The sequence below is a fragment of the Falco punctatus genome, assembly GCF_963210335.1.
Source record: "Falco punctatus genome assembly, chromosome: 11".
Taxonomy (NCBI): Eukaryota; Metazoa; Chordata; class Aves; order Falconiformes; family Falconidae; genus Falco; species Falco punctatus.
This window is the reverse complement of record NC_137591.1, coordinates 28995808-29021945: the sequence shown is the minus strand read 5'-3', so window position 1 is coordinate 29021945 and position 26138 is coordinate 28995808. Positions and strand designations below refer to the sequence as shown.

The 26138-nt window shown below is 52.1% G+C and overlaps 2 protein-coding genes across 4 annotated transcripts in view; one reads left to right on the top strand and one right to left on the bottom strand.

The window, feature by feature from the left end:
* The window catches only part of FAM163A (family with sequence similarity 163 member A), a 16021-nt gene extending 12540 nt beyond the window's left edge, over positions 1-3481 (top strand). For all 3 annotated transcript variants that reach the window (XM_080407488.1, XM_080407487.1, XM_080407486.1), the window contains one exon: positions 463-3481. In XM_080407488.1, the coding sequence (XP_080263614.1) occupies positions 463-864 (402 nt within the window). In that variant the 3' untranslated portion in view covers positions 865-3481. The remainder of the gene's footprint in view (positions 1-462) is intronic.
* Positions 952-26138, bottom strand: LOC308071686 (ADAMTS-like protein 2). Its single transcript, XM_080407483.1, is given in 19 exon segments — positions 952-4178; positions 4298-4442; positions 5111-5287; positions 7042-7212; positions 7594-7749; positions 8386-8599; positions 8921-9047; positions 9239-9345; positions 10185-10602; positions 11202-11625; positions 11910-12085; positions 12514-12594; positions 14355-14478; positions 15213-15358; positions 16337-16439; positions 16946-17021; positions 19134-19276; positions 25872-25917; positions 25919-26138. Coding segments are annotated over 19 exon segments (3084 nt in total). The 5' UTR covers positions 26050-26138; the 3' UTR covers positions 952-4059.

The window sequence follows — 26138 nt, the reverse complement described above, 5'->3', positions numbered from 1 at the left end:
GCAATACCAGATGGAGATTTTTATGTTTTATTCCACCACCACCACCACCACCACCCACCCTGTAAATTAAACGAGGAGGCTTTCAACAACAGCTAGCTACAACCTCCTGCTTTTTAAAAGTTAATGTGAAGTCTGTGCCATGCAGCAGTGCCTGTGTGATGAAAAGCACAGCGGTTACTCGGAGGAGTCTCTAACTGGCACGGGAAAACCTCCTCTCCACTCCCAGCGAGGTTTGCAAGGGGAAGGTGGGTTCCCCAGCAGCACGCTGGGATCCAGGCTTTGTCTGGCTTCTGGTGGTTTGCAGGACCTGGGTTCTGATGGAGCAGAGCAGCCAGGAGCTGGCGGAGGGCTTCTCTGGCAGGGGGACGAGGGGAGCGGGGAGGGGGCAGGGCTGGCTGTGAAGGCAAATCTGCCCGCCAGCTGCTCCGCTTCCCCTCACACAGCCCCGTCCCTTCCCTGCAGTACTACTGCTGCAAGAAAGATGACTCCGCTGAGGAAGAGGAGGAGGAGGAGGAGGAAGAGGAAGAGCCCGACCTTCCCACACACTCGCACCTCGGCATGTGCAACGCCTGCAACTCCCGCATGGTGGACGGCCAGGGCAGCCCCGCGCCCCCCCTCAGCGAGCTCAACCACCACGGGGCTCACAACTACTGCCCGACCTGCTCCCCCTACGGCTCCCCCTTTTACATCCAGACTCCTGACATGGTGCGCAACGGGGGCGAGAGGGTCACCTACGCCCCTGCGTGCTACAAGGAGATGGGGCCGCCCATCAACATGGCCACCCTGCAAAGCTACCCGGTGAGCCGCCACGGCCTCCTCCGCGAGAGCTTCCCGAACCCGCGGGCTATCAGCACGGAGGTGTAGTCACCATTGCCACTAGCACAGGGTGTCCCCAGCCGGCGCATGCTCGAGGGAAGGGGCTTTTCACTTGTCTTTTTTTTTTTGGGGGGGGGCTCCTGCAGAGAGGACCCCATAAGCCCAGCCTGAGACCAGCACGGTCCTCCTGCTGAACTGCCCGGCACGGCTAAGCTGTACGGGCGAGAAGATGAGAGAGACCTCAAAGGGCGACGTTAAACCGGCCACCTCCGAACCCATCGTAAGTGTCATTATTATTCTACTCTATCTCCTGAAGGGACTTGTCTAACGAGGGCTATGTACAGTACAACCTAATTTAATTACCCCCAGCTTCCCGAGCCCAGAGGGAGGCCTTTGGGGTCCCCACGCGGCCACCCGAGGCGATGCCCGCGCCTCCGGCACACGGGCGATGCGTGACCACCCACCAGCCGCTGCCCTGGCAAATCCCGCTGCTGAGCTGGGACCGGCAGCGCTCCTCAGCCATGGGAAAGCAAAGAAGGGAAGATGCGGATCGTCCTGTTCCCCTCGTACCGTGTTCGTAGCCGTTAGCTGTTCTGTTTAAGCTAGGACACCGTCTGCCACCTGCTTCGGCCTTCGCACATGCTGAAGAAGTTCAGGACGTGAGTTTAGATCACTTCTGGGGGAGGCAAAGCTGCTCCCAAAACCGCTCACCCACGCAAACAGGCACAGGCTGATCCTTCTGCGGCCGAAGCCCCCACCTCTTCTACTCTTCACAAGCTTTCTTAGGAGCGATTTTAACTTGGACCCGTAAAAATGGCAAGATTTCACCTACGGGAAGAACGACATCCCTAAAGAACTGCAGTTTGGGTCACCTTCAGCTTGCAAAGCCCTACCCGGGCAGCCAGAGGAAGGTTGGCTTTAGGATGGCTTTTGCTTTCAACAGCAACAGCAGAGACCACCGGGTCCTGTCTCCTCCTCGGCAGGGCCCGTGACCTCCCATGGGAGAATGATGCTCAGGTGGTTGGGGTCCCCCCCTCTTTGCCTTTTGGAAGACAAGGGTGCAAGACCCAAACCTGGGTTGACCGGCTCTGCAGCTGCTAATGACAGCCAGTGACTCTGCCTTCTGCAAAAATGAATGTGGGAAAGTTCCTTCTTCCTCCATAAATCAAATTAGGTGAAAAATTACTAAAAGGACATCATCATTCACAGGCACTTCCATAGCAACCGGTGCAGGACCGCTCAGCTGAGTGCTTCCCATTCATGGCAGGGAAGAGGGACCCGGCCAGCACCCATCCCCGCAGCCCTGTGGATGCTGTTGGAGGCAATGGCAGGTGACGTTTGCCATGCCTTTGCGATATAGGGTATGACTGCTCAGAAATGCGAGTGGTGGGGTTTTGTTTTATCACCACTGCTATTTAGAAATCATCCTGCTGCTCACGGAAGGATCTGGACTTAACCTCCCCCATTCACGCACAGAAAAAGTAGGTTTCAGCATAGAGGCACACAAGCCTCAAGCATCTACGTTATCGGGCAAAAGGCTAATGTACACTTCGGACCTGCTCATGCCTTGGCACCTCTGCTGAAACTACGCAAAGAAAAGGAGCCAGACAAACTCCAAACGTGGTGATGGTCCTTGTAACCAAACACCTTGCCCCAGCCTGCATTTTACACAGCCTTTTGAGCAAACATTACGCACCGTCTACCCCACCTCTGGCCCAGAAAGACATTGTATTTCCATTATCCTGAGACTTAGTCTAGCTGCATCACTTTGAGAGTCTCCTTCCATTCTCCAAATAGTGATAGCAGCTTTTAAATGTCCTCTCACATTAAGGGCAGGCAGGAGGGAAGATGACAGTTAGCAGCAGCAAAGCTCTCTGGATCCCACTGGCCGACAGTCCGTAGCTCCTACTGCTTCCCATCCAGCCCTTACTCCTCCCTGAAAATATTGTAACTGGAACAAAAATCTTGTCTAACTCAGTAAATCCCGTCCTTTCCCACTAGAACATCTGCTCAGCTAGGTCTCATCCTGCTGGGAGCCACGAGAAGTTAATGTCTCGGCGCGATCTGCAGGCTGCTGCCCACACTGCTCTGCCAGACGGCCCTGCGATGCCATCCCCTCAAAGGGCACAGAGCCAGCTCACGGGCACCACGGCTCCCGGCATCCAACTCTACCTCTTGGCACGTAGCAAGGCTTCCCACCACAACGGCAGCACATGCCAGGCCATGACCTCCGGAGGGTGGGAATAACACAGGGGGCTTTTGCTTCTGTGGCTCACCCTTCTGGTGAAAGGAAGGCCACGGTATCGTCATCTTCATCACGTGCAAATTACGTGTGACCTGTCGCTGGCTAATGAGGTGCCAAGGCTGGCCAGGCAGTTCCAGAGTAGCTGGCTGGCCAGGACAAGGGTTTGTCTCACGGCTAACACAATGCCCTGGGTCTGGCACGGCTACAGAGAAACGGCAGAGTCTGAGAGGGCTGGAAACACGGGACGTGCAAGCATGGGTTAGAAGGCTTGGGGGATGGCGGTGGAACAGGACGCGGTAGGGGCAGGGATCCCAGATTTTTTCCACTTCAGGTTCCTCCTGTTACTATTCTCTGTCTTTGTTGCTCAGCTGTGGGTCCAAATTCAATGTCAGAAATAAATGAGGACTTTGAAATACAAAACAGGAGTGGTTTCTGTTCTTTGGCAGGCAACACAAAATGGGGTTTATCCGGTGCTGCCTGGAAGCTGTACTGGCACAAGGACTTTTCCTCCCCACCCCCCCTGCTCCTACTTCTGTTCCTCTTGTGTCCCTCCTCCTCCTTTGCCTCTGGCCTAGGTACATGCATCCCCAAACCCCAATTTTATAGTTTAGTTCTTTATTGTGACACAGAATTTTTTGGTGTTTTGGAAATCGCCCTTGTAGTAGCAAAATCTGCAGGGCAGGGCAGAGAGACGGCTGCTGTCGTCTGCACACCACCACCTCCAACTAGAGCTCTTCAGAGATGATGGCAGCAGAAACAGGCTTTCCCAACTCACTTCTCAGTAGCTTTCTAGGAACTGATGGTTTGTCTTGTGTAAAATCCTCTTGGTGAAGAGGGAACAGTGATGACCAAGTCCTAGGACTCCTTCCTCGCTGAGCAGGCTGGTCTACAGGGACTGGCTCCACAGCCAAGCCAAGTGGGGTGGCTTCAAGTGGTAAAGTCTGGCTCGAGGAGGCTCTTGCCCCTGAACTTGGGAGGGAATTACGGCACGGCAGCAGTCAGGGTGACTTGAGCCGACATGACCAGCAGCAAGCCTTCCTGTAGTACCAGTGAGAGCACAGCTTTACTTTTAGCACCAGCACGCAGTTGGCCGTTGCTTTGTCTTCACAGTCTTCTTCTGGGGAACAGAAGCATCCATGGAAGGGGTTAAAAAGGACACGTGCTTCCCCAGCAGGTAGCTGGGCAGAGCAAAGGGCTCCCAAGGGCTCCTCTCCCTCCCTGCCCTCCCAGGCTCACCTGGTGCCTCTGTGGGGCACGGCTGGAGCTGGCACGTCTGCCTGGCTTCTGGCTTGGAAGTGGGGTCACAGCCCTGAGCCAGCGCTTCCCCCTGGTAACACTTCACCTCACGCAGCCGCACGCCAGCACCACACGTCTTGCTGCACTATCAGCATCGAGAGAGAGGAAAGGGATCATGAGAGGCTTTTTTAAAAATTCTTCTATAGTTCCCAAGTTCTTTCCTCCAGTGGGGCCTCCCAGTCCCTGCTTTGGAGATTCTTGAGAAGGTCTGGGTCAAATCGCACACTGATCTCAAACTTGTGGTCTTTTTATTGCTGCAGCAGAGCCTCCCCGAGCTGGGGGTTGGGGCAGAGCAAGGGAGCATTTCATCTCTTCAATGCAACTCGGAATTGTTTTTGCTTTGAGTGTTGATGCTGTGATAGAGGATGCAAAAAGTGGCTGCTGCGAGCCAGGCCCAGCTACCCCTGTCCTCCCACTCCCTAAATGCTCTCCGGTTAAAACCAAAGGAAAGCAGGGAAAGACAGAATATTGACTCCTGGCAGAGGAGGGGACAGGGCTGTATCCTGTAGGCCTGCAGTGTGGTGGGTGCTCTCGCTTGAAGCACTAATCCACATGCTATAAGGATTTTTCTAGCTTGTGTGTGCCAGTTCCTCCACCTGCTGCCTGGTCTGCAGAAGAGCAGAGCTCATGGTCCCATCCAGACCTAACAAAGCCCTCAGCAGAACAGGCTGCTAGAAAGCCTCAGGTCCACCAACTCTACCAAGCAGGATTATGAGACCTCCTCTCTCCATTCCCCACCACTCCAAGCCCTACCTGAGACCAGGAGGTAGTGAACCATGTTGAACATGGCCTCCTGAAACAGGCAGCTTGTTCCTCAGGTTTCTGAGAGGCTTCACAGCGCTTCTCTGGGTACTCCCTGTACACACCATTCTCCAGGCCCGCACACAAGACGACCCGGGTCTTCATCCCTCGTCCACAGCTGGCATCACACTGGAAAGAGAACATAACAGCCAGGTAACAAACGATGCTCATCAGCTGCAGAGCTTCAAGTAAGATGGCATCCTGCTCACAAGCAAGCTGCTTAATGCCTGTGCTAGCATCAGCCTAACAGAGGCAGTGCTGCCCAGGTTACAGGAGCAATGAGTGTCTGCAAAGGAGCTGAAGTTCTTCGGGAGCGGGGACAGAAGATGGTAATTAGTGTTTAGCCAGCACCAAGGATGCTGAATTCACCTTGGCTGGCCTTCAGAGCAGCTACCACAAGGGACCTGGAGCAGCCAAAGTAAGACTACAAGAAGCTGTTTCTGTCTTATTTTATGTGTATCTATGTTCTCAAAAACTACGTAGTATATTCACGTAGCAACCTACATCTCAGAGTACTGACAAACTGGTGGGCCCAAGGGGACCAGACTGGTGCACTGCAGGTGATTTGCATGGACGAGCACTGCTGAGCTCAGAGCTACGCAGGCTTAGCTGGGAGGACCCAGTCTCTCAGGACACCACCAAGAGAAGCAGCAGGAGGCAGGATCTGATTCTAGCTCAGCTCTGCTTCCTGATGTCCACAAAGGCAATTGACAGTTTGAGATTTCACTGCTTTGTACCCTTCTTCACCACGGCAGGGCCAGCACAGCTGGCTTGCATCCACCCTTAGTCATCCTGTGAACTCAGAGCTGATCAGCTGAGAGAACACAGCCAAGGCAAAGAAGCTGGCACAGGTAAAGGTGGAGAGCTCAGCTGCTCTTTCAGAGTTCAGGTGAGTTTAATAGCCTGCACACAGCTGAAAAACTGCACTGCAGTGTTGTGTGTGACCCACACCACAGGCCAGAGCAGGAGAAGGTTATGGAACTGCCATAGGTCCCCAGGTTTAACCTTTAATGAGCACTGTGCTCGTTACCAGTGCTGGAAGGAGACTCAGCTGAATGTAGTCAACAGCTATAAAGGGTAGTACACTGAAAACAGAGGTTTAGCTATGGTTAGAGAGGAGAGGGCTTGGCTGTTTTTCTAAGGAACCTTCTTCCTTAGTGCTTTGTGAATCCATAGTTTGCTGAAGATTTTGAAGACAAAGCCCAAGCCCCACAACTGACTGGATGCTTTCTTCTGGGTGCTCTGGGATTTGGATCAGCTTCTATCTGGAAGCCTAAAGCCTCTAGGCCTTGAGCAGTGGAAGGAGAGTAAGCAGGCTGGCAGAGACTGTTTGGTAGAGCAGGGTACCTGGACCACGTTCGCTGGACTCCAAGTCCTGAGGCAAGTATACAGTTATGGGCTGGATGTGGCTTCCAGGGCAGGGATCTGGGCTGTTGGTTCAGGTTTACCTCCAGCTATTATTTATTAGAAATTAAGCTGGTTTTGCTGAGTCTTTCCCTTTAACAGTGGGACCGAAATCTTGCGAGGGGTGAGTGCAGGTTCTGGACAAAGAACTCTGCTGAGGTGTCTGTAACTGCCAGCTGGGAGCCAGAGGTGGGACAGGAGGATGGTTTCCTTGGGACATTGGTGCCCTCCCACGGACGTCCCTGGGAAGGCAGCAAATGCCACAAACTTCGAGGTGACCTCCAGGGTATGGGCAGACAAGTGTGGGTATTCGTTACTCCATCCCCCTTTCTAAAAGGAGCTAGGACCGGGGTACAGCTCCGTGGCTGGAGGCTGCACCATACAACCTTGCTCTGTCAGGACAGCGAGGCTCCCACCATCTCCAGTGGGATGTAGGGTAGGAAGGAGGGCTGAGAACACAGCGCTGGGCTTGGCTTTACCTGGTCCCACTCTTGCTCCACCCAGTGTGCGGGGCAGTTCTTGTCTCCACAGGGATGGACAGCCAGGGGCTTGGTGGCTGGGTCGCACTGCGAGTTGGAGATCACCTTGCCCTCCAGGTTGCGACACGCGATGAAGCGGCTCATGCGTCCTTCACCACACGAACCTGAGCACTTGGAGGAATAAAGGGCTTTTAGACACATCAGAAAGGAGGAAGGCAGAGGACTCAGAATCAGTGGTGCTCGAAGACCTGAATCCAGAGGCGAAATCTGCCACTGGGACCGATACTGGACCCCAGGGGTCTTTAGAGATACATTTGGTCAGGGACTTGCAGGTGCCCTGAGCTTCCCAGGTTGTTGAACGGAGCTCAGCTCACAGCTAACCAAAATTTACAGTACAGAGAAGCAAAACCAGAGATTATTCCAGTTTCTCTAGCTTAGCCTCTGCCAGAAGAAAATCAAAAGAGAGCACCAACATGACCGCTCATCTGCTCCCTCCTGCCAGCCTTGCACCCCGGCACTGGGCGCAAGGAGCAGCAGACCCCCTGGACTCACCGGGCCCCAGTCTGAAGCAGTCCAGCGGCGGTCGCAGGGCGGGCCTGTGCACGCCTTCTCACCGCTGGGCTTCCGCGACTCATCACAGAGCGGTGCTTCCACCGAGCAGCGCACCTCCCGCTTCATCGTCCCTTGCGTGCCACACCGGGCCGAACACTGCAATGGGCATCCAGAGTCAGCGCTGGGGCTCGGAAGCAGAGAACAACGGGGACAAGCAAAGACGAGGGAGGCAGCTATGCCTCCTCCTGTTTTCCTCCTGCTGCACCAGGGAAAAGGGGAAAGGCCCCAGCAGGGACAGAAATAGGCGGGTCTGTCTCTGCTGCTTATTTACTTTGGGTCCTAGAGCTCCAGTGCTCCAAGATGCTGATGCCTGGACTCCTGTTCAAAGTCACTGGGCCACTAGCCTAGTCCCAAGCAGGCTGTGGGAAGTCAATAAAAGGGATTTGGATTGGGGTTTAGGTTCTCTATCTCCACGCCACTGTTTTCCCATTCACCCTTTGTTAGCACCACAGAACCATCTAGATCCTCAGGAAGGAGGCAAAGCCTCTCACTGGCAGGGCTTTCATTTGGTCAATGTCCTGCTTGGGAGGTGACCTTAGAAAAAACGTTTTGCAATGGCCTTTGTCTGCTGAGCAGTGCCAGAACGGGGGAACCGTGGGTAAAGGCGGTCCCTGTTTCACCAGGATGCAGTTGGCCAGGGCCTTTCTTGGCGCCCAACATCTGCCAGCCACCTTCCCCCAGGCCCCAGCCCTAGCTGCTTACCTGCATGAGCAAAGCTCCCCTGCTGCCTACCTCGGACCACTCGGAGAGCTCCCACTGGGGCCCACAGGCCTTGTTCTTGCAGGCTTTCTTCTCCATGGGCCTGGCCAACCCAGCTGCCTCACAGAGGTCATCGTAAACGGAGCTGTCAAAGCCTGGAGCCAGCATCTTCCAGCAGCGCACAGTGCGGTACTGATAGCCCTCACCACAGGTTCTGGAGCATTCGCTCCACCGGCTGGTCTCCCACCTCCACGAGCAGTCCCCAGGAGAGAGAAAGCACAAAGGAAAACCCAGGTAAGGGGGACAAGGGACACGGGGTGGCTGGGGAGTGCATGCATGCCTGGGAGTCCCTCATCCAGTAGCTGCTGCTATGAATCTGCTCATCGTGTATATGTCTGTTAAGGCGATGCTGGTCTTGAAAGCAGCTTTGCCCTTAGCAGGCAATTCAGACAGCAAATTCCTTCCACCGTTTTGCTTACAAGGCAATACAGGGGCTTAGCTGTTTAAGTGTATCTTCCAGCCCAGAAATATGTTGTCCCTGTGGACAGCTGATGTCGTTTCCACTCACCTAGGCTGGCAATCTCTCCCTGTGCAAAATTCGTGAGTAGGTTCTGGTCGGGTTAGGGCATCGCAGTAAGTTTCATCCACTTCCACCCCATCGTACCGGACACACATCGCATAGGAGGTACTGATACCTGCTGGGCAATCAAGACCCTCTCTTGGTCAGGCTCCATCAAATCCAAAAGCCTCCTCCCACCATGATTAAATTACTGGAGTGTTCACTACATCTGAAACTCTACCTGCCATTTAAAAAAAAATACCACTATTCTCTCTATCAACCGCCAAAAAGGACCTCACATGGTCAGTCACTTGAAGCCAAACCTACCTGAAGTGCACGTGGAGCTGCATGGGGCATAAGCTGAGACTTTCCACCGATACATGTCAGCCAAGCTGATGTCGTCATGGCCCACGGGGCTCACATCAAACTCATTGCTGTGGAAAAAGAAGGTGGCATGAGCTACATATGAAAAATTGCTGCAGACGTAACATACAGTGAAATTCCTCCTTGCTGACTTTGAAGATAGGAAGAAACCCAGCATTTGTCTATCTCCTCTACCTTGGGCAAGATAGATCATTGACGAACAGAGTGTAAAGCCTTGATCCGCCTCCTGAATTCAACTAGCAAGACCTTGATAGCTATGGATCAGCATCCCTCTGAGAGGAGGCATCATTCATAGTGAGTCTTGTGTATATTATGGTCTCTCAACCATCGCGGGTGACCTCAGCCTCAGTTCATACTATCACCTTGAGACGTACGATGTTAGGTTGGAAAGGAGAGCTCAAGCAAGGTCCCTCTTAGTATCATATAATGTCGTGGGGAGACTTCACATGTGGCTTGCCAGAAATGTTTAAAAGTTAGCCTTCAGTCTCCTGCCAAATGTTTACTCAAGTTACAGCAGCCTCAGAAGCTTATGTGCCCACAGGAATAGGACAGAAGGGGCATGATGTGGTGGTAAATGTGTGTTTATGACATGCTATGGACTCCTGACCTTTACAATCACATCGGTGTTGACCTCATGGGTCCTTCAGTCCCCATTTAAAAGGAACCCTTAGAGGCAGGGGGACCTGAAATACGTTCTGGGAGCTCAGTGTCAGGCCAGCTGTGACAATCAGTCTTTGGAGTAGAAACCACTGGTCAAGCATCTGCCATGGATAGACACTGGTGAATGGGGACATCAAGAACAGCAGTGAGGCTACCAGAGGACTGGCTTGACCCCCCCCCCTCCCCAGCTAACCAATGCTCCTGTTTTGCCCAGGAAATCAAGTGCCACCTTTCAGTGCCAGGGGCTTGCAGAGGCTCTGCCTGGCTGATGTCCGCGGTTGGGCTGGCACCTAGCAGAGGGCTCTCCACAGATGCCATCATGCTGTAGTTGGCTGCTTCCCCCTGACTCCCAGCAAATGCCTCCACCTTCAAGTCCTCCAGTGAGTTCTTACGGGCCGGCGCTTTGTGGAGGCCCTGTGGCCACCAGGCAGCTGTGGTCCATGGTCCTGCTGTGGAGTTCCTCGGGGCCAGCCTAGCTGCCAGGTGCTGCAGCTCCCTACAGAAGGCAGTGTTGTGTGGGTCTCGGTGGCACAGTCGCCTGAAAAGACGAAGCCTGGAGGATGCTATGCGGCTGTTCTCCGAGAGCTCAGATCTCCTCATGCTGTAGGGTACAGCTGTGCTGATGGAAATCTGGTTGAACCTGAGAGCTGGAAGGAAAATACAGGGATGCTTTAATTATACCAGGTGGCTTATACTTCAGCATGTGGTATTTATCAAAGCAAAAACCATTCAGCATTTGGCCTCAAAATCATAAATTGCCACAAGGGTGCACCAACCAACAGACCTTAACCATCCTGACCAACCTCACACAGGCTGTCCATTGCTCAGGAGCTCCATTTAAGCTCAGGCCTGGGCTTTCAGTCCTGGCCTGAGTGATGTTGCAGGGGTACTTTGCTCCTGAATTGTTTGGCTTTTCCAAACCAACCTCAGATCTATCTTGTCACCTTGCTTTCACCTGATGGCCACAGGACTGTTGCGAGAACCTGCTGCTGTCACTGCCCTGCTTGCCAAGCTTGGGTGCTGTGGCACCACCCTGCCTGATCTGTATTGTGGCCACTCTCTCCCAGCTCCCTTTCTCTGACAGAGCTTCTGGCCCTTGCTGCTCCCTGACAGCCTCTACCCCACTATTTATCATCACTCCCTCTCACCCACCCTGATGGTATAGCCACTTTACATTTCAAGACCAGCATGGGATGTCCGCTTTCAATGAATAAAACAGGACAGAAGGAAAAACAAAGCAACCAACCCAGCTCTGTTTCTCTACCAACTGCTGCTGCTTCCACCTCTTCTTCCTCTCCTGCTGTGTTTGCATCGTAGACCTGTCTTATCTGGAAGTCATACTTCTTCTCTTCACCTTGTTCCCAGCCCCAGTCCCGAGTTTGGCTGGTGGAGTTGGTCTGGAAGAAGTGCGGGTGACCAAAGCCTAAATCATCATGCCCTTCTCTTAGAGGAAGCTGTTCACTGGTGTCATCTGGTGACAGGGAGAGCCACGTGGCATTGAAGTCCTGGGCAGCTCTGGAGTTGGCTGGAACGGGATGGTTCTGGCTGGTCTCTGGTAGCTGATGATAGAGAGGTCTGCCTACAGCAGGGGCTACTGTTCGGAGAGATGGTGTCCGTGGTACAGTATAGTCATAAGTTATGTGTGGCATTTTCCCATTGAAGTTATAGTACTGGAGAAAACAGAGAAAGAAAAGAAAACTGTTTTTATTTTAAGGACATGTGTCTCCCAGAGACCTCTTCTAGCCACATTCATTTTGTGATGGATGTTAAGGTAACATCTTCATAAATCCAAGAGGAAACACACACACACCCAAGTCAATATCTGGATTCCTCAGCCACCTACAGACTCAGGTTTGGCTTGGGAATCAAGTTAATATTCCCTTTGTCTGAGGGAGGCTCACAACAATTTTGGGACAGGCAAGACAGGAAAGCCTAAAACTAGCTCCTCACATACCATGGCATTCAGAGACTGGTTAGTGGGCCCGTGAGCTATGATATACTCCAGTCCATCCGAGTTCAGGCTCGAGGGCCGCCGGTACTTGAAGATCGTGCCAGCTACCCTGAAGTTCTGGGGGTTGTCAATGGCTGAGTTGCCGTTGAAGAAGAAATGCCCAGATTCATCTGCAAGCGCTTAAAAGAGAAAGAAAACTGATTAATGTGATGCTTGTGCAAAACACCGGGGCTGCACCAGAACTGAGAGGAAACAGCTCATGACTGAGAAAAGCCCAGCAGAAAAAGAACTGCAGGCCCTCCAGCATTCGTCTTCTGCATCAGGTCAGAACAGCGGTGTTCAATGCCTGCTGCTTTCATTTCCCTTGCCAACAAGAGAATAAATGTCTTTACAACAAGGACTGCCCATAGTGAGCTTGGTTTCCAAATGTCCCTCCTGCTGCTGGAGATGCAGATGGAGATGCTGCTTGGTTTATGGAGAGATTAAGTGCCCCTGTGCTACCCTGAAGGAAACATTCACAGACAGATCTCTCGCAGCACAGAGCTCTCCTCCCACCTCCCAGACAGCTGAACTGGGATGTCCACATCCAGCTGGTCCCTCTGCTTACCTAGGATGTTTTCTGTTTTCCTGCGCTCAATGATGAGGATGTCCGTGGCACCAGCAGGGATGTTGGTGATGAACACGTAACCTGAGGAACAGAACAGAGGGTGAGGAAACCCTGAGGCAGAATCAAAACGTCTGGGTAGGAAAAGCAGTTCGTGGGACGAGTGCGTATGTAGGAGGGCAGTGCTGCCCTTCAGGGGCAGGACACCAAGGACATAAAAGTATGTTGCACCACTCTGTGAGCTCTAATCCCAGCTGCCCTCTGAAGTCCCATTACAGATCACCATGACAGGTCTCTAAGGCTCAGTGAGCACTGCTGGGTTTGGAGTCAGGAAGGAACTGCACTAGTTTAACAGTCTGGCTTTAGGTGTGTGGATGAATGTGCTCTTTCTGGCAAGAGCACACAAAAAGCTTAATAGTGATCAGGGCTGACGTTGAACAGAGGATGGGAGAGACCACCTGCAGCGCTGTATTCACCTCTGGGGCCCCTAACATGAGAAGGACATGGACCTGTTGAGGCAGGTCCACGGGAGGCCACGAAATGCTCAGGGGGCTGGAGCCCCCCTGCTATGGAGACGGGCTGGGAGAGCTGGGGTTGCTCGGCCTGGGGAAGCGAAGGCTCCGGGCAGACCTTCCAGCAGCACCAGTGCCTGGTGGGGCAGCTGGGGACAGGCTTTTACACGGGCATGGAGTGACAGGACAAAGGGTAAAGGTTTCAAGATGAAGGAGGGTAGATGTAGATTAGATACTAGTAAGAAATTCTTTACTGCGAGGGTGGCAAGACACTGGAAGGGGCTGCCCAGAGCAGCTGTGGATGCCCCATCCCTGGAAGTGCTCAAGGCCAGGTTGGACGGGGCTTGGAGCAACATGGTCTAGTGGAAGGTGTCCCTGCCCACGGCAGGGGGCTGGAACTAGGTCATCTTTAAGGTCCCTTCCAACCCAAACCATTCTATGATTTGTGTACCACTGGTCCCCTCAGCTCCTGACTCAACAGAATTGGTCTCAGGTAGCATAAAAATTGACCTTTAAAGGGAGAGAAAATAAGCAGGCTCTTGAAGTTGTGTGGTTTGGCAGCTAGTCTTTCCTGTAAGAAATGCAAGTCTTGTCTGTTCTGTTAGATTTTAGGACTGAAACGGGAGGCCAAAACTGTACCTGTACTGCTAGAGGAGCTAGCACCATTAGACCTGCTCTGGAAAAGGACCCGAGTACTTTTCTAGTCTGGTGTCTGTAGAGAGTGAGGCAGACTAGTGAAACAACAACAGTGTAAAATGATGTTCTAAAACACCCTCAAACCACGGTTAATTAATTACTAATGAGCATACCACAGTCTATGCCTTCTGTGGGTGGAAAAATGGGCCATGAGGTTGCAAGGGATGAACTTAAGCCCAGTTTCAGAGGCACTGTCCCTCAGCTGCGCCAACCACAGGACTGGGGAAAGCAGGAGGCTAAGTGCAGGCTGAAATAAACACTGTGACCCTCATCATCGGAGCTTAAGTTTCAAATGACCACATAGCACAAATAAAAGAAGATTCATTGATCTCTTCACATTATCTGAGGTGAGCAAGATGCCAAAATCAATAGGAACAAATAGATCCCCAGCTGCTTCCCATCGTAAAACCGTGAAGGGAAACCTTACCAGCCTAATATACAGCACTTCAAACCAATCTCCTGTGATGATTAAGTGAAAAGGGCAAAATACAGGCATTTAAGCAGGGGTGGCACTCTTCAGTCTTTTCCACCAAGCAGCTGGGAAACTCCTACCCGCATTCAAGCCAGTCACCCTTCATGCCAGCTGGTGGTAAGAAGTAGCAGGTGAAGTCTCCAGACTGTGGTAGCAGGGAGTACCTATCTGTGAGAGTGCCTTTCGGAAGCTGCCCGAGACACGGTGGCAAGTGCTGCCGTCCCCTCCACACACCCTGCATCTGTCCATCGTCCGGGGTGAGTACAGGCTCCCATCGCACCCAACCGGCTGCAAAGAATAAAACAAGAGAGGGTTTTCTGAGACCAGCTTATCTCCACAGGTCAGGGTCTTTTCAAGGAAATGCTACCATGCTCTCTTGATGAGGCTGGGGAGGGGAACGTAGGTTAGCTTGGAGTAGAGTAAGAAATGAATTCAACAGCAGCAGAAATCCACCTGTGCAACTTGTGACCACCTACACTGTGCCCCTGAACCTGGGGCAGGAGCTTGGGCGTGTGGGTGAATGGAGCAAGACTCAGGTAAGATGTTTTGGTTCCTCCTGTCTCTGTATTTAGGCCAATCGTTCTCACTGAAACGATGACATACAACATCACTCTCCAGGAGATGCTGCATCAAAGGCAGGCCTTTCTGAGGCTGTAAAGCACCTCTTTGTAACACTAGATACAACCACCCTTCATCCTGCCATATGAGGTGAAAAATCAGATCTAAGATTTCTTAATTTTTTCTTTAAATTGGATGACCATAAACAAATGTGGAATCCTAGTCTTCTCTCTGCTGGGAGGAAACTGCTGCCACTCAGTGGGAACAAGTGGATGTACACAATTCCCTCTGTGTGAACCTCTCTGCTCTCCTCTAGCCTACAGGCATTCAAGACTGAATGTAATCACCCCATGCTAGGCCTCAGTTTCAATTCCTTGCTGGGACTCTTGGCCTTGTAATGCCCAGGAGGTCCAGTCACGCACTTACACTCCCAGTTTCTGTACTGCTTCCTCCCACAGCCTCACCTCACACTTCCCATTGATGCAGACCCCTTGATAGGTCCTGTCCTTGCAGGAGGTACCATCCTGTGCTCGGGCCATCAGCTGCCTCTCTCCACTCCGGGTGGTGCATTGGAGGTCACATGGCTTGTTGGAGATACTGGTGTAGTCATCTAAATGGACAGAGGCGGAAAGTCACCAGGCAGATCAAAGCGCTCAGAGAAGGACAGCGAGGAAGGGGACTTTCCTCTTATCCATACTGATGGTTTGATGTCACATTGGATGCTCTTGTTGCTTGATGTGAGACCCCCAAGGCTAGTTTGTAGTAGTAAAGGGGTCATGGTATGAGGCTGCAGCTGGGGACCATGCCTAGCAGAAATACTTCCTGCTGGCAAACCCTCTTCCTTGCCGTACCCTCTCCCCTTTGCGATGCCATCCCCTGAGCCAGACATGGGAATCTGTGTCAGCAGATCCCAGGCCACACATAAACGTACAAGAGCAAGCAAGACCTGTAAGAGAGGCACTGACTGCGTGGGGCTGTGGCCAGCTACACCCCATTCAGCTGAGCAACTGAAGCTAGAGGTGCAGATGTTCTATGTCCCCTTGGCAGCTAATGGAAAGATAAAACCAGATGGGTCCAGAAAGAGGGTAGTATATTAGGTGAGCTCAATCTGGGTCTCAAGGGACAACTGGCAACCCAAGTGAAGCAATAATCTGTCTCGCCTGTGCAGGAAATGGATGGGCATCCTGTTCAGAACAACCCACCACCAACCCAGTGGGAAGCATGCTGGGTGAGAGAGGCAGCCAAAATGGTAGAAGGCACAAAGAGCGTGAACACCCACTCTGCCAAGATGACTGCTGGTTAGCCAAGACAACTCAGAGAAGCCTGTGTCCTGTCTGCCCACCAATGCTTGCTGATGTAGGATCCAAAACAGGAGCAATGTGGTGAGAGAGGAGGCCTGGCTGGGTGGAGCATTCTGTGAAGAGACAGGGAACGATTTCTCCAAAGCAGGGAGCATAGGGAAGCACTTCCAGACCAGCCAGGAGCATCCATCCCTTGTCCCCTGGGACCTTCCCCTTCTCCTGTGTCTGAGAAGATCCTGTGGGTGTTTTCTCACCCTGATCCCTTGTGTGAAGCTGTGAAAACCCACCTGGATAGAGAGGCATCCAGTGGTAGTAGCGCTTCCCAAAGGCTTTGGCATTGAAACTGGAGCACTGCTGCTGTTTGAAGCTTGCTGTGTTGGCTGGGCAGGGCTATGGAGGGAATAAATGTGATCAAAAGCTCCCTGTGTCACAGCCACGACTGTGACAGCTGCTTGTCCCTGCTGCATCCTTGGAGAATGAAAATGCATTGCCCACCCTGGAAGGAATCGGTGATGGACTCTGAAGTGCTGTAACACAGGTAGAAAGGCCAGGCCTCCATTGTCGGGGGCCTCTCAGACAGCTGTATTTAACAGTCCCACAAAAATTCCTTCCAGCAAAGGGAAAAGCGTACTGGAAAAATTTTGTCCCTGGTCCCACCCCAGAAAAAAAACATTTTTATATCCTTTTCCCCCACCTCTCAGTCTCAGAGAGTAGAGCCCATCTCCCATGTCTTCAAAGGCACACCATCAACCATGCCAGGAGCAGATCATACCCCTTGTCTGCACTCCTATGGACCAGTCACGCCCTGAGTGCTGGTGCTCTTGCAGCTCCAGGTGTGACCCCCTGAGTCCCACATCCCCCAGTGAGGAGCAGTCAGTACTGGAAGTGGTTCTTACCTGCTGCTGGCACAGTTGGTAGTGTCTGGCTTGACCAACACACATGGTGGTGTTTGTTCCCTGGGGCATATGGAGCCTGCAAAGCAGAAAGAATATGAGTTGGAGGTCAGTGAAGTACTAAGGTACTGAGATGACTAAGAAGCCAGGCCTGCCTTAAGGGGGAGAAGCAGGGCAGGCGTTTTATCAGAGCAGAACTTTCTGAATCTACACTAGCCAACATCTCTGAAACGCATTTTCTGTGCTTTTAGGTGGACTGTGATCAGGTTGAGCAGGCAGGGACCAATTCCAGCATCGCCACCTCTGTGTCCCTTCATTTCTGAGCTCCAAAAGGGTTGATGTGACAAAAGGACAACAGACACTGATGATCCATCACTCCCATGGAAGCACCCAGGATTCGCAGTGACCAGGGGAGTTGACTTTGGGATTCACTGTGCAGTAGGCAGACAGATGGCACCTCTCATGGAGGAGACATGGAGGAGACTGGCCACCTTAACAGATTAGCAGGAAAGGCTTGCTGCAGACAATGGACCAAAACCATGGGAATTTCTCAACACTTGATGCTTTAGCTCTGGCCATAGACAGAGGGAGAATGGCCAAGACCATAGATTAAGGGAATGTGGCCTGTGTAATGATCAGCAACAGACAGTGTGTTAACAGTATTGGGAACTTAGGATGCACTGTGTAATGAAGAACCCCGCAGACATATTCAGTCTGGACTGGCTAGAGGTACTGCAGCTCCCATCCAGAGCAATGCTCTACATGATGGAGGCAAAGCCTAAATTTTCACCAAAAGGCTTGAAAACTGCCACCTCTTTCAGCTGAAGCAGTGGCTGCCGGCAGACTCAGGCAGAAGTTGTTTCATGGGCATACATAGCTCACACTTAAGCTGTTCTCCTTAAAGCTCCAAACCCTTTTGGCTGGATTTTATGTTGGGCTTTTTTTAAAAAATTCAGACTTGATCCCTGGAGTAAAACACCACAGCAAAGCCCTCCCCTCTCTGGCTGTGGAGTCAAGGATACAGCAGATGCCAGATGGAGAGAAAAAGGGCTCCCTCCCACCCTCCATTTCCCACTGCTTTCCCATGATGGCCACAGGATGCTGGGGAGGAGGAGTAGCAGAGACATTGGCAAGCCCAGTTAGCAGGGAGGCCACATCCAGACGGAAGGTACCACTGCACATCTGAACCCTCACCACACTGTCAACCAGCCCACATAAAAGAAGTTTTTCTTCTGCAGGAAAGAGAGCAGGTTGGGGGCCCTGGCTTGAGCCTCCTCCGCTCAGGAGTGCATTCACGCAGAAGAGAAAGAGGCCGAGTGTGGGGGGCAGTGTGGGGTGGGCAGCCCCCGTGGGCTTGCTGTGCTGCAGGATGCCGGCTCTCATTAACATTTCAGGAGCCTGGAGTAGCTGGTTAGTGAGGTGCTAGAGGAGGAGGAGGAGGGCTTGGTGGCAAGGTGACCTGGAGGGGACAGTGGGAGTTCAGGCAGCTGAAGTTCCCCAGCTCTCCCCACGCCCACAAAGCCAGTCCAACTGATACCAGGACTGTAGCAGCTGTAGGGGACAAATGTAGCTGTAGGGGACAAATGGAGATGCTGCCAGGTGACAGCCAAATAAATGACAGAGGGAAAAAAACTTGCAAGCTCTGCAGGGAATAAAGAGGAGAAATTGCTGAGACGTAGCTGAGCTGGCTGCTGCCAGGCGTAAATCAAGTCCCCGTAAGGTGTCTGGGAATAGGTACCCACATCCGTAGCACAGGAACTGGCTACAAATCAGGGTTAGGTTGGTCAGAGCAGCGACAGTTAAGTGAGGGTTTGTGAAGGAAAGGGGAAGAGGAGCAGAGCTAGCCTTCTCCAGCCCATGACCCTGTCACCTTCAAGATTCCTACAGACCCCAAGAGGGGACCAACCCCTTGCTCCCCATCAGATGAGCCCGGCTGAGTGGGTGACATGTTGAGGGGCCCTGTCGCTGGCCCCCTGCAGCATGCTCCTCCCTTGTCAGCCCTACCCACCACCGCTTGCTCACCGCCAAACCTGTGGGCAACAGCCGCCTTCCTTTCTAAAGGGCCACAGAAAAGGGAACCGCTGACCCTGCAAACCCTGAAGGTTCAGCCCCAAAACGCAGGCTGGGGACACCTCGTTTGCCCTCTGCCACTTAAGATCTGACCAAGGGCTCAGGCTGGGACACAACTCACCTCTGTCGCAAACAGTGCCTCTCCCGGGACATCACACCTCCCCCGCAGGACCGGGAGCAGGTGGACCAGGAGCTCCACTCTCCCCACCACTTGGTGACTTCTTCATCCCAGGGGCCAGCTCCATCTGCTGCCTCACTACTGTCCTGACAGAAACAGAGCATGGTTAGCTGGAGAACCTGGCTCCTCCCCACCCCAGGCAGAGAAAGGCCTTCCAAAGGCAGCTCCCCCAAGGACCATGTCACCTGGATGCCTTCTAAATGGGCAGCTCTAGGACAACTGTGGCAGGATAAGGCCCCTATGACTCAAAATTCAAAATTCTCTCCAAGACTGGGTTATGCATGGGAAGAAGGGTGCCTATGGGATCTCATGACAGAGAAGGGCTGTTGGGTTGGACATGTGTGACAGTAGTGCCGGCTGCAGCCTGACCCCACAGCATCGCTGCCAGCCTGGGTCAGACAGGGCAGCAGCTCACAGCTCATTGCCATCCCTGCCTGGGACGGACACACGGTGAGGAGAGACGAGGAAGAGCTGCAGCGCTTGGCCGTTCGGAGGCCTGCCTGCAGGGAAGCTGGGGGTACACATCTGTCACTTCACTGGAACTGCATTTCAACGAATAAACTTTTCTTTGTGACCAGATCAGCTCAGATCCAAGCTCCTCACTCTCCAATCCTCACAAAAGTAATTTTCAAGGGTGCTTCAGAACCAAAGCCTCCTGCAGTTGTTGTTGTCCCCTCTCCCCATGCATCCCACTATGCTCCAAGGAGGATTGCTCCCTCTCCCAGCATGCCTTGCTGGGGCTGAGCCTTTAAATTTGACAAACCTGAGCTCTTTTGGCCCCAATGTGGTCACTGCAGCAGGCTGCTCTTGGCTGTGCCTCCACAATTCCCAGCAGGTAAGGGATTCTGTGTTTTAGCTGGGTTGTTGGGTTTTTTCTTTCAATATTTTCCCATTTAGTGTCCGATGGCCTGAAAGCTCCCAGGGACTTTGGCAAACTAGCCTGTGCAGGAACTAATTTGCTGTTTACTGAAATACAGCTGTGAGTAGCATTGCAGCAATGAGTTTAACACAGGACAGTGACTAGAAGCTAGATATGCTGACAGCGCTTCAGTTCTAGTAGAAGAAAATAAGTAATTTTTATGTGTGTGAAGTCTGCTATGTTAAAGTAAGGGCTCAGGGAAGTTTTATCAGTGCTATTATTAGCAAAACATGCTAGTTTGTGGCAGTGGCTGATAGTCCTGTTGCAAAGAACTGGTCTGCAAAGCCTAACTGATGGATCTGAGAGAAAACTCAGCAGGGATTGCTCATCACTAAATGTGCTCTGTTCACTTTTTTGGTTGACTGTCCCTTGGCTTTATGCTTTTTCACGGTGGTGTAATAAAGCCAAAGCGTTCTTAATCTTGTGTAATTCCTGCCTGAGAACTTGTTGTTTCTACAGCATCTGCCAAAAGAACATCCACTGGGCAAAGGAGATGCAGCTGGTTTTATGCAAATGTTTTTAACTTGTAAATCAGTGTGGTTGAAATGCACATAATGCTTCTTCTTGGTGATAGCCAGAGCATGTTGAAAGTAACCTACCCTGCTGCAAAAAAGCACCATGTTACCTGGTGCTTTACTCTCTAGTGATTACAGTAGTTAATTTTGAAAACAATACAACAAAACTTTTTGTTGTACTTTAGGTTCTGGCTGGAGCTGACTTGCCTGACAGGGAGAAAATGCTGCAGCCAGCAGCTCAGTTGCTCAAGTGAAAAACAAAATTTAAAATAAACAGACATGTTTTCAAAAATACCTTTTCCTCTTCTTCCAAGATCATCCTATTTCTTGTTAGAATTTTTGTCTGCCTGTATAATTATCAGACTGTAAATGGAAATGCTGGCTATGCAGCTTCTGCATTTACAAAGGAAAGAAACCAAAGGCCTCTTATTGTACGTATTTTCCACTAAAATCTTCTGTGACCCCTTCTGTGCTTCTCTGTGATAAGCATCTCAAGGCCTGTGGAGACAGAGCTCTTCACAACTGTGGGGAAGGGGAATCACAATGATTTATCCAGTGCCTGTTCGGAGAGCTCAGCACAATGTAGATTCTTGCATGGCTGGGGTAATAATCAAAGCTGGTGTCTTATCAGACAGAGTAATTAGTTACACCAGGCACATGGGACTGCCTGGAGGGAAGGCATGTGGACCAAAAGCTGCAGTATTTACATAGCTTTTTCCCCAGGTAGCAATAAAAATCTGTGTATATGTAACCCACAAGATAGTTCTGCTCCAGAGATCTTACAATTCAAATAGCTGAGACTGGGCAGAAGGGAAACGGGTGAAGGGGAGTGAAATAGCCTGTTCTACTGACCTACCCCTGGACATGGAAAAGACTGTGTGTGTTTGGAATGGTAGAAAGTTGCAGGCTCCTTTTCAGGGTTACTGCTCTAGGGAGTTTTGCCTAGGGAGTAAGGAGACTTGGCATGTGGTGGCAGAGCTGAGGTCTGGGGAAGATCAGCATCTCTGCCTTTGTGCGTCTCTTTCTTATGATTAGAACAGGATCCGTTCCTCTCTGCACTGTGACTTTCAGGAATGACAGGAGCCCAAATGAGGATTTATTGAAGGATGCTAGTCAAAGAGACTTTTTTAAAAAAACATAAAATGTGTTCCCCTATATCCATAAGCCCTGTTCCTGCTTCCTCTCTGCACTGAAGGAATCAATCACTTTTTAAGTAGATTGATTTGGCGCTCAGGTTTTCCATGACCAAGCTCCCTTGCCAGTCCTTGCCTAGGAGCATTTATTTTCTTGTGTAAGCAAGGACAACGCTGAGCTGTCCCCTTGGCCAGTGAGACTTAAAGCATGACTGCATCCAAGTCCTAGGCCTGGCAACGTGGAGGGGGAACTTCAGGTACCTAGAGCTGGGGCATCTGATTCCAATCTATGCTGAATTTATTATATTGTCAGAAATAAATCTGCATTAACCATGACACACAAATGGTTCTTGTTTTTAATTTGAGATACTTGCATTTTCCAGATAATAAGGACTGTAGGAAAGGCTCCAGATTAGATTAGCTCCTAGTTTTTAGTTTCCCAAGCCCCTCTGCAAATCTCAAGAGTTATCTTCTGACCGAGTGAATCTTCCCTGCCCCCTCCTTGCAGAGAAAATCAAAGGGGCTTTACAAAAACTATTTTACACTCTCCGGGTTATAGGAGCTGCTGGAGCTGCTCTTATTTGCACTCTGCTGCAGAATCACAGAAACAGGGCAGGCTAGAAATGCACATAGGCCCAGACTTTATAATGCTGGTTCTGCCTGGGCTTGGATGAGGGCTCTACTTAAAGGAGGTAAGAGGATCAGGCACTGATATGAGGCCTAAAATTTACATCCTTAGAATAGACCATACTCCAGTTCAGCCAGGTGCTCTCCACAAGAATCTCCCCCGAGGCATCTGTGGCTTGGCACAGGGTGATTATGTAGCTGCAGCTCTTCCTCTCTGAAGCTAACCAGATTATTCCTGTGCCTCTACCACTGAGTAGGTGAGGGTTGCCCTCCCCTCCCCTTGTTGGAGGGGCCAGAGCTTTGAACCCCAACCTGCAGGGAACTTTTCAAGGATAAAATATCTGTCTCCAGATCTGTCAATATGAATGACAGAAAAATCAGTCTCTAAGCCAGCATCACTGAAGGTTTTTTCTGTCTAACCCAAGACCCAGCAGCTGCCTCCCCTCTCCCCCCTGCCAAACAAAGGCTGCCACAAACAAAATGCTTCAGCCCTGCAAAGAAGGGGGGGGCCTGGACTGACATCCTATCGGATTTCCAGGCGGTCTTTCTGAAGAGCTGAAAGGGATAAAATAAATTCTCTGCTGACTCTCTGTCATGCTCTGGATCAGCTCTGAGCTATGCTGGGTTTCCCAGAAACCTGGGAATAACTGCAATTACCGTGTCAGTGGCTCAGCCTCCTGCGTTGCTTATTGTTGTGCCTAATCTTGAGATTCATTAGAGCCTGGGTTCTGGAAAAAAGCTGTCTGGGAAGAGAGACCACAAACATGCCTGTCTAGTTCCCTTAATAGAGGAGCTTGTGGGGGCTGGGGGTAGGGGAGGCTCTTGTTGCAGCCTGGCATGCCTTAAGGGCTGGCCCACCACTGAAGGGCACAGTAGCTGTTATAAACTGTTCTGCTCGACCCTCTCTGAGCTTGTAAGACTACTAGAAATGGCAGCTGAAAATGAAATAAATTCTTTACAGATCTTTTCTGAGGCCATTAACTGCATGTCCTCTACCAAAAATTTCCACAATCCCCTTGCTTAAGGGCTTCTTTCCATACTACTTACTGAAATACTAAGTAGGTTCAGATGTCTTAATGCCTGGAATGGATGTCAGATTGTTATCTGGAGATGAATGACCATGCTCAGCTCCCCTGGTTTGGACATCCCATGTCATTCTCTAACTAAAGCTGTGGTGACAGACTTTACCACAGCCCTGAAAAAAACCAGTAGCATTTGCAATGATGTCCCGATGTTTTACAAAAGAATTGGTGTTTGTGTAAAGCTATTTCTCACCCTGTCATTGTTTTATCCTGTTTGGGTAGTCTAGATAGTCTGTATGACAGATTCAATGCTGGAAGCAGACAAACCGCCAAATTTTCCTTGGAAAAGTCAAAACAAGGTATTTGAGGAGTTTTCTGTGAGGGGAAGGTATCCTGAGGTAAAATGAGCAATGCAGAATAATTTTTATGGGATCAGGAAGAACATTAATCTGAGGAAAAGTGGTAGTTTGCTAAATATGTGATATTGCAGCAGATAAGTAACAGAAATCTGAACATATAATGAGGTGCAGATGAGAAGCAAATTAGAAAACCAGTGAACAGAAGCCAGTGGAGAACTATCAAGCACTGTTCATAATCCTGCTGTGACAGAAAGCTCACAGGCAAGTGCTGTATGTCATTACAAAACACTTCATCCAAGCCAGTTAGGTCATTCCCTTCAAGTGGGATTAACACTTGAAGGCAAACTGGTTGAAAGGATGGAAATCTGTGAAGGGGTAGAAGGGAGTAACAGGCGGTGTGCATGACAGGCGTGTCTACCATCAGGTTTTTCAGAGGCACTGAATGCAGCTAGTCCCACGTAGGAAGGTATTTGCCCTTCTAAGTACTGAGGCTTTCTATGACACTCTTTGTATAATCGTGTTGTATATAGAAAACAGGACAGTAAGAGGAACTGCAGGTTAATTCCCCAATGACCATTCTGTGCACTGTCTTACACCAGAGATACCAATCAATAGGAGCAACACAACTTGCACTACTCAATCCTTGATCAGAGTGCTCTGCAGGGATCTCCTGGAGCGTGGGAGACCTGGCAACAGTACTGGTGTAGCTTTGTCCTGGGGAGGGCTGAGCAGCCCTCCTCCCAGCCCCGGATGCCCTCGACTTAGGCGCTGTATAAACACAGTTGCTAGGGGTAGGGAGAACCGCCAGCAGCCAGGGCTTGTGTACACATGTTGATGAAGGAGTCCATCCAGGTCAGCCCTACGCGAAGGACTGCACATCTGTTTAGCCTGACCTGGCTTGCTCTACCTGAAGCTTCTCTCTGACTTATCCCTACAGTTAAGGGGTAAACAGAACAGGCAGCAGAAGCACGTGAAGGTAAAAACCAAGTGAAAATGGGACACTTGAGCTTTAAACTTAAGACAACCCCAGAACAGGAGCTGCTGCTGCTCCTCAAACCTGGGTCATCTGCCATAAATCTGTGCTGTCTGGTCTTCTCAGAGTTTAAGATGGCTCATGTGAGATTTCTTCACCCCAGCCACGGGGAATCTGGGGTGGGAAACACAACCCAAACCCCTCTTCCTTTAGCAGGGCAGAATCTCTTTAGCTGCAAAGAAATCTGGCCGGGTTCCCCTCGGGGAAACAGAGCACGGAGCCACAAAGCACACAGTGACCCGTGAAGGCAGGGGCACAGCCGGCGCCCTGCGAGCTGGCATTTCTGCCTCCCCTGCCACAAAATGGGGGGTGATTCTCCCATTCCAGGCCCTGGGAAAGGAAAGGGGGCTGGCGGAGGGGCTTTGGCGCTGCTGCGGAACAAGTGCTGTGAGGAGGGCCAGGCTGCGGAGGGCCTTTGTGGAGATGATCTTCATCTCTTCAAGCAGAGATGAGGGGAGCGTGGGGCACCCCACAGCTTGTGGAGAAAGCAGCTGCCCAAACCCATGCCTGGGGTGGCGGGAGGGAGAGGGAAGAGGAAAATCTGTTTGTTTTCAGCCCTAAACTGGAGTCAGCCCTCTGGTAGGGATGGACGTGGGGGGCAGCCTGGGGTGAACCCCCAGCCAGGAAAGGCCCTGCTCCCCCACGGCCCTTCTGGTGATGCCGGGCAGCCCCCCCAGGCACCCTCATCCCCCACCCCCCGGCCTTTTGTCGTGCCAGGCCGCCGGGGAGTGGGCACAGCGCCTGGTCCTTGGGGCACACGTGTGGGACGCTGGGCAAAACCCGCCACTCCAGCACCTCACGACTGAAGGGGGGGGACCCCCACATCCTGGCTACCCCCTGCAGGAACCAGAACCCTGCAGGGCAGGGGGGCGAGAGGCCGCCGCTCCCCTGAGGCGACCACCCGCTCCCCGGGCCGGGCCGCCCTGCCCCGGTGCAGGCCCGGGGGGGCAGCGACCGGCCCCGCCGGCTCGGGGCGCCCCTTCTGGCCCCGGCCCCACCGCGGCGCCCTGAGGGGAGGGAAGGGGGGGGAGAGGGGAGGCTCCGCCGCCGCGGGCCCACCCGCCGCCGCTTACCTTAGCGCCGAGGGGGGCGGCGGCGGCGCTGAGGAGCAGGAGGAGGAGGCGGAGGCAGCGGGGAGCGGCGGCCATGCCGCGCTGCTGCTGCAGCCGCCGCGGAGGAGGCGGCGAGGCGGCGCGGCGGCCCACCAGCGGCGGTAGCAGGAGCAGCCGCCGCCGGAGCGCGGCCCGGCATGGCTGAGGGAGTTAATGACTTTACAACCTGCCGGGTGGCGGGCGGCGACCCGCGGCGCGGCCGTTCGGCGGGGGCTGGGGCGGGGAGGG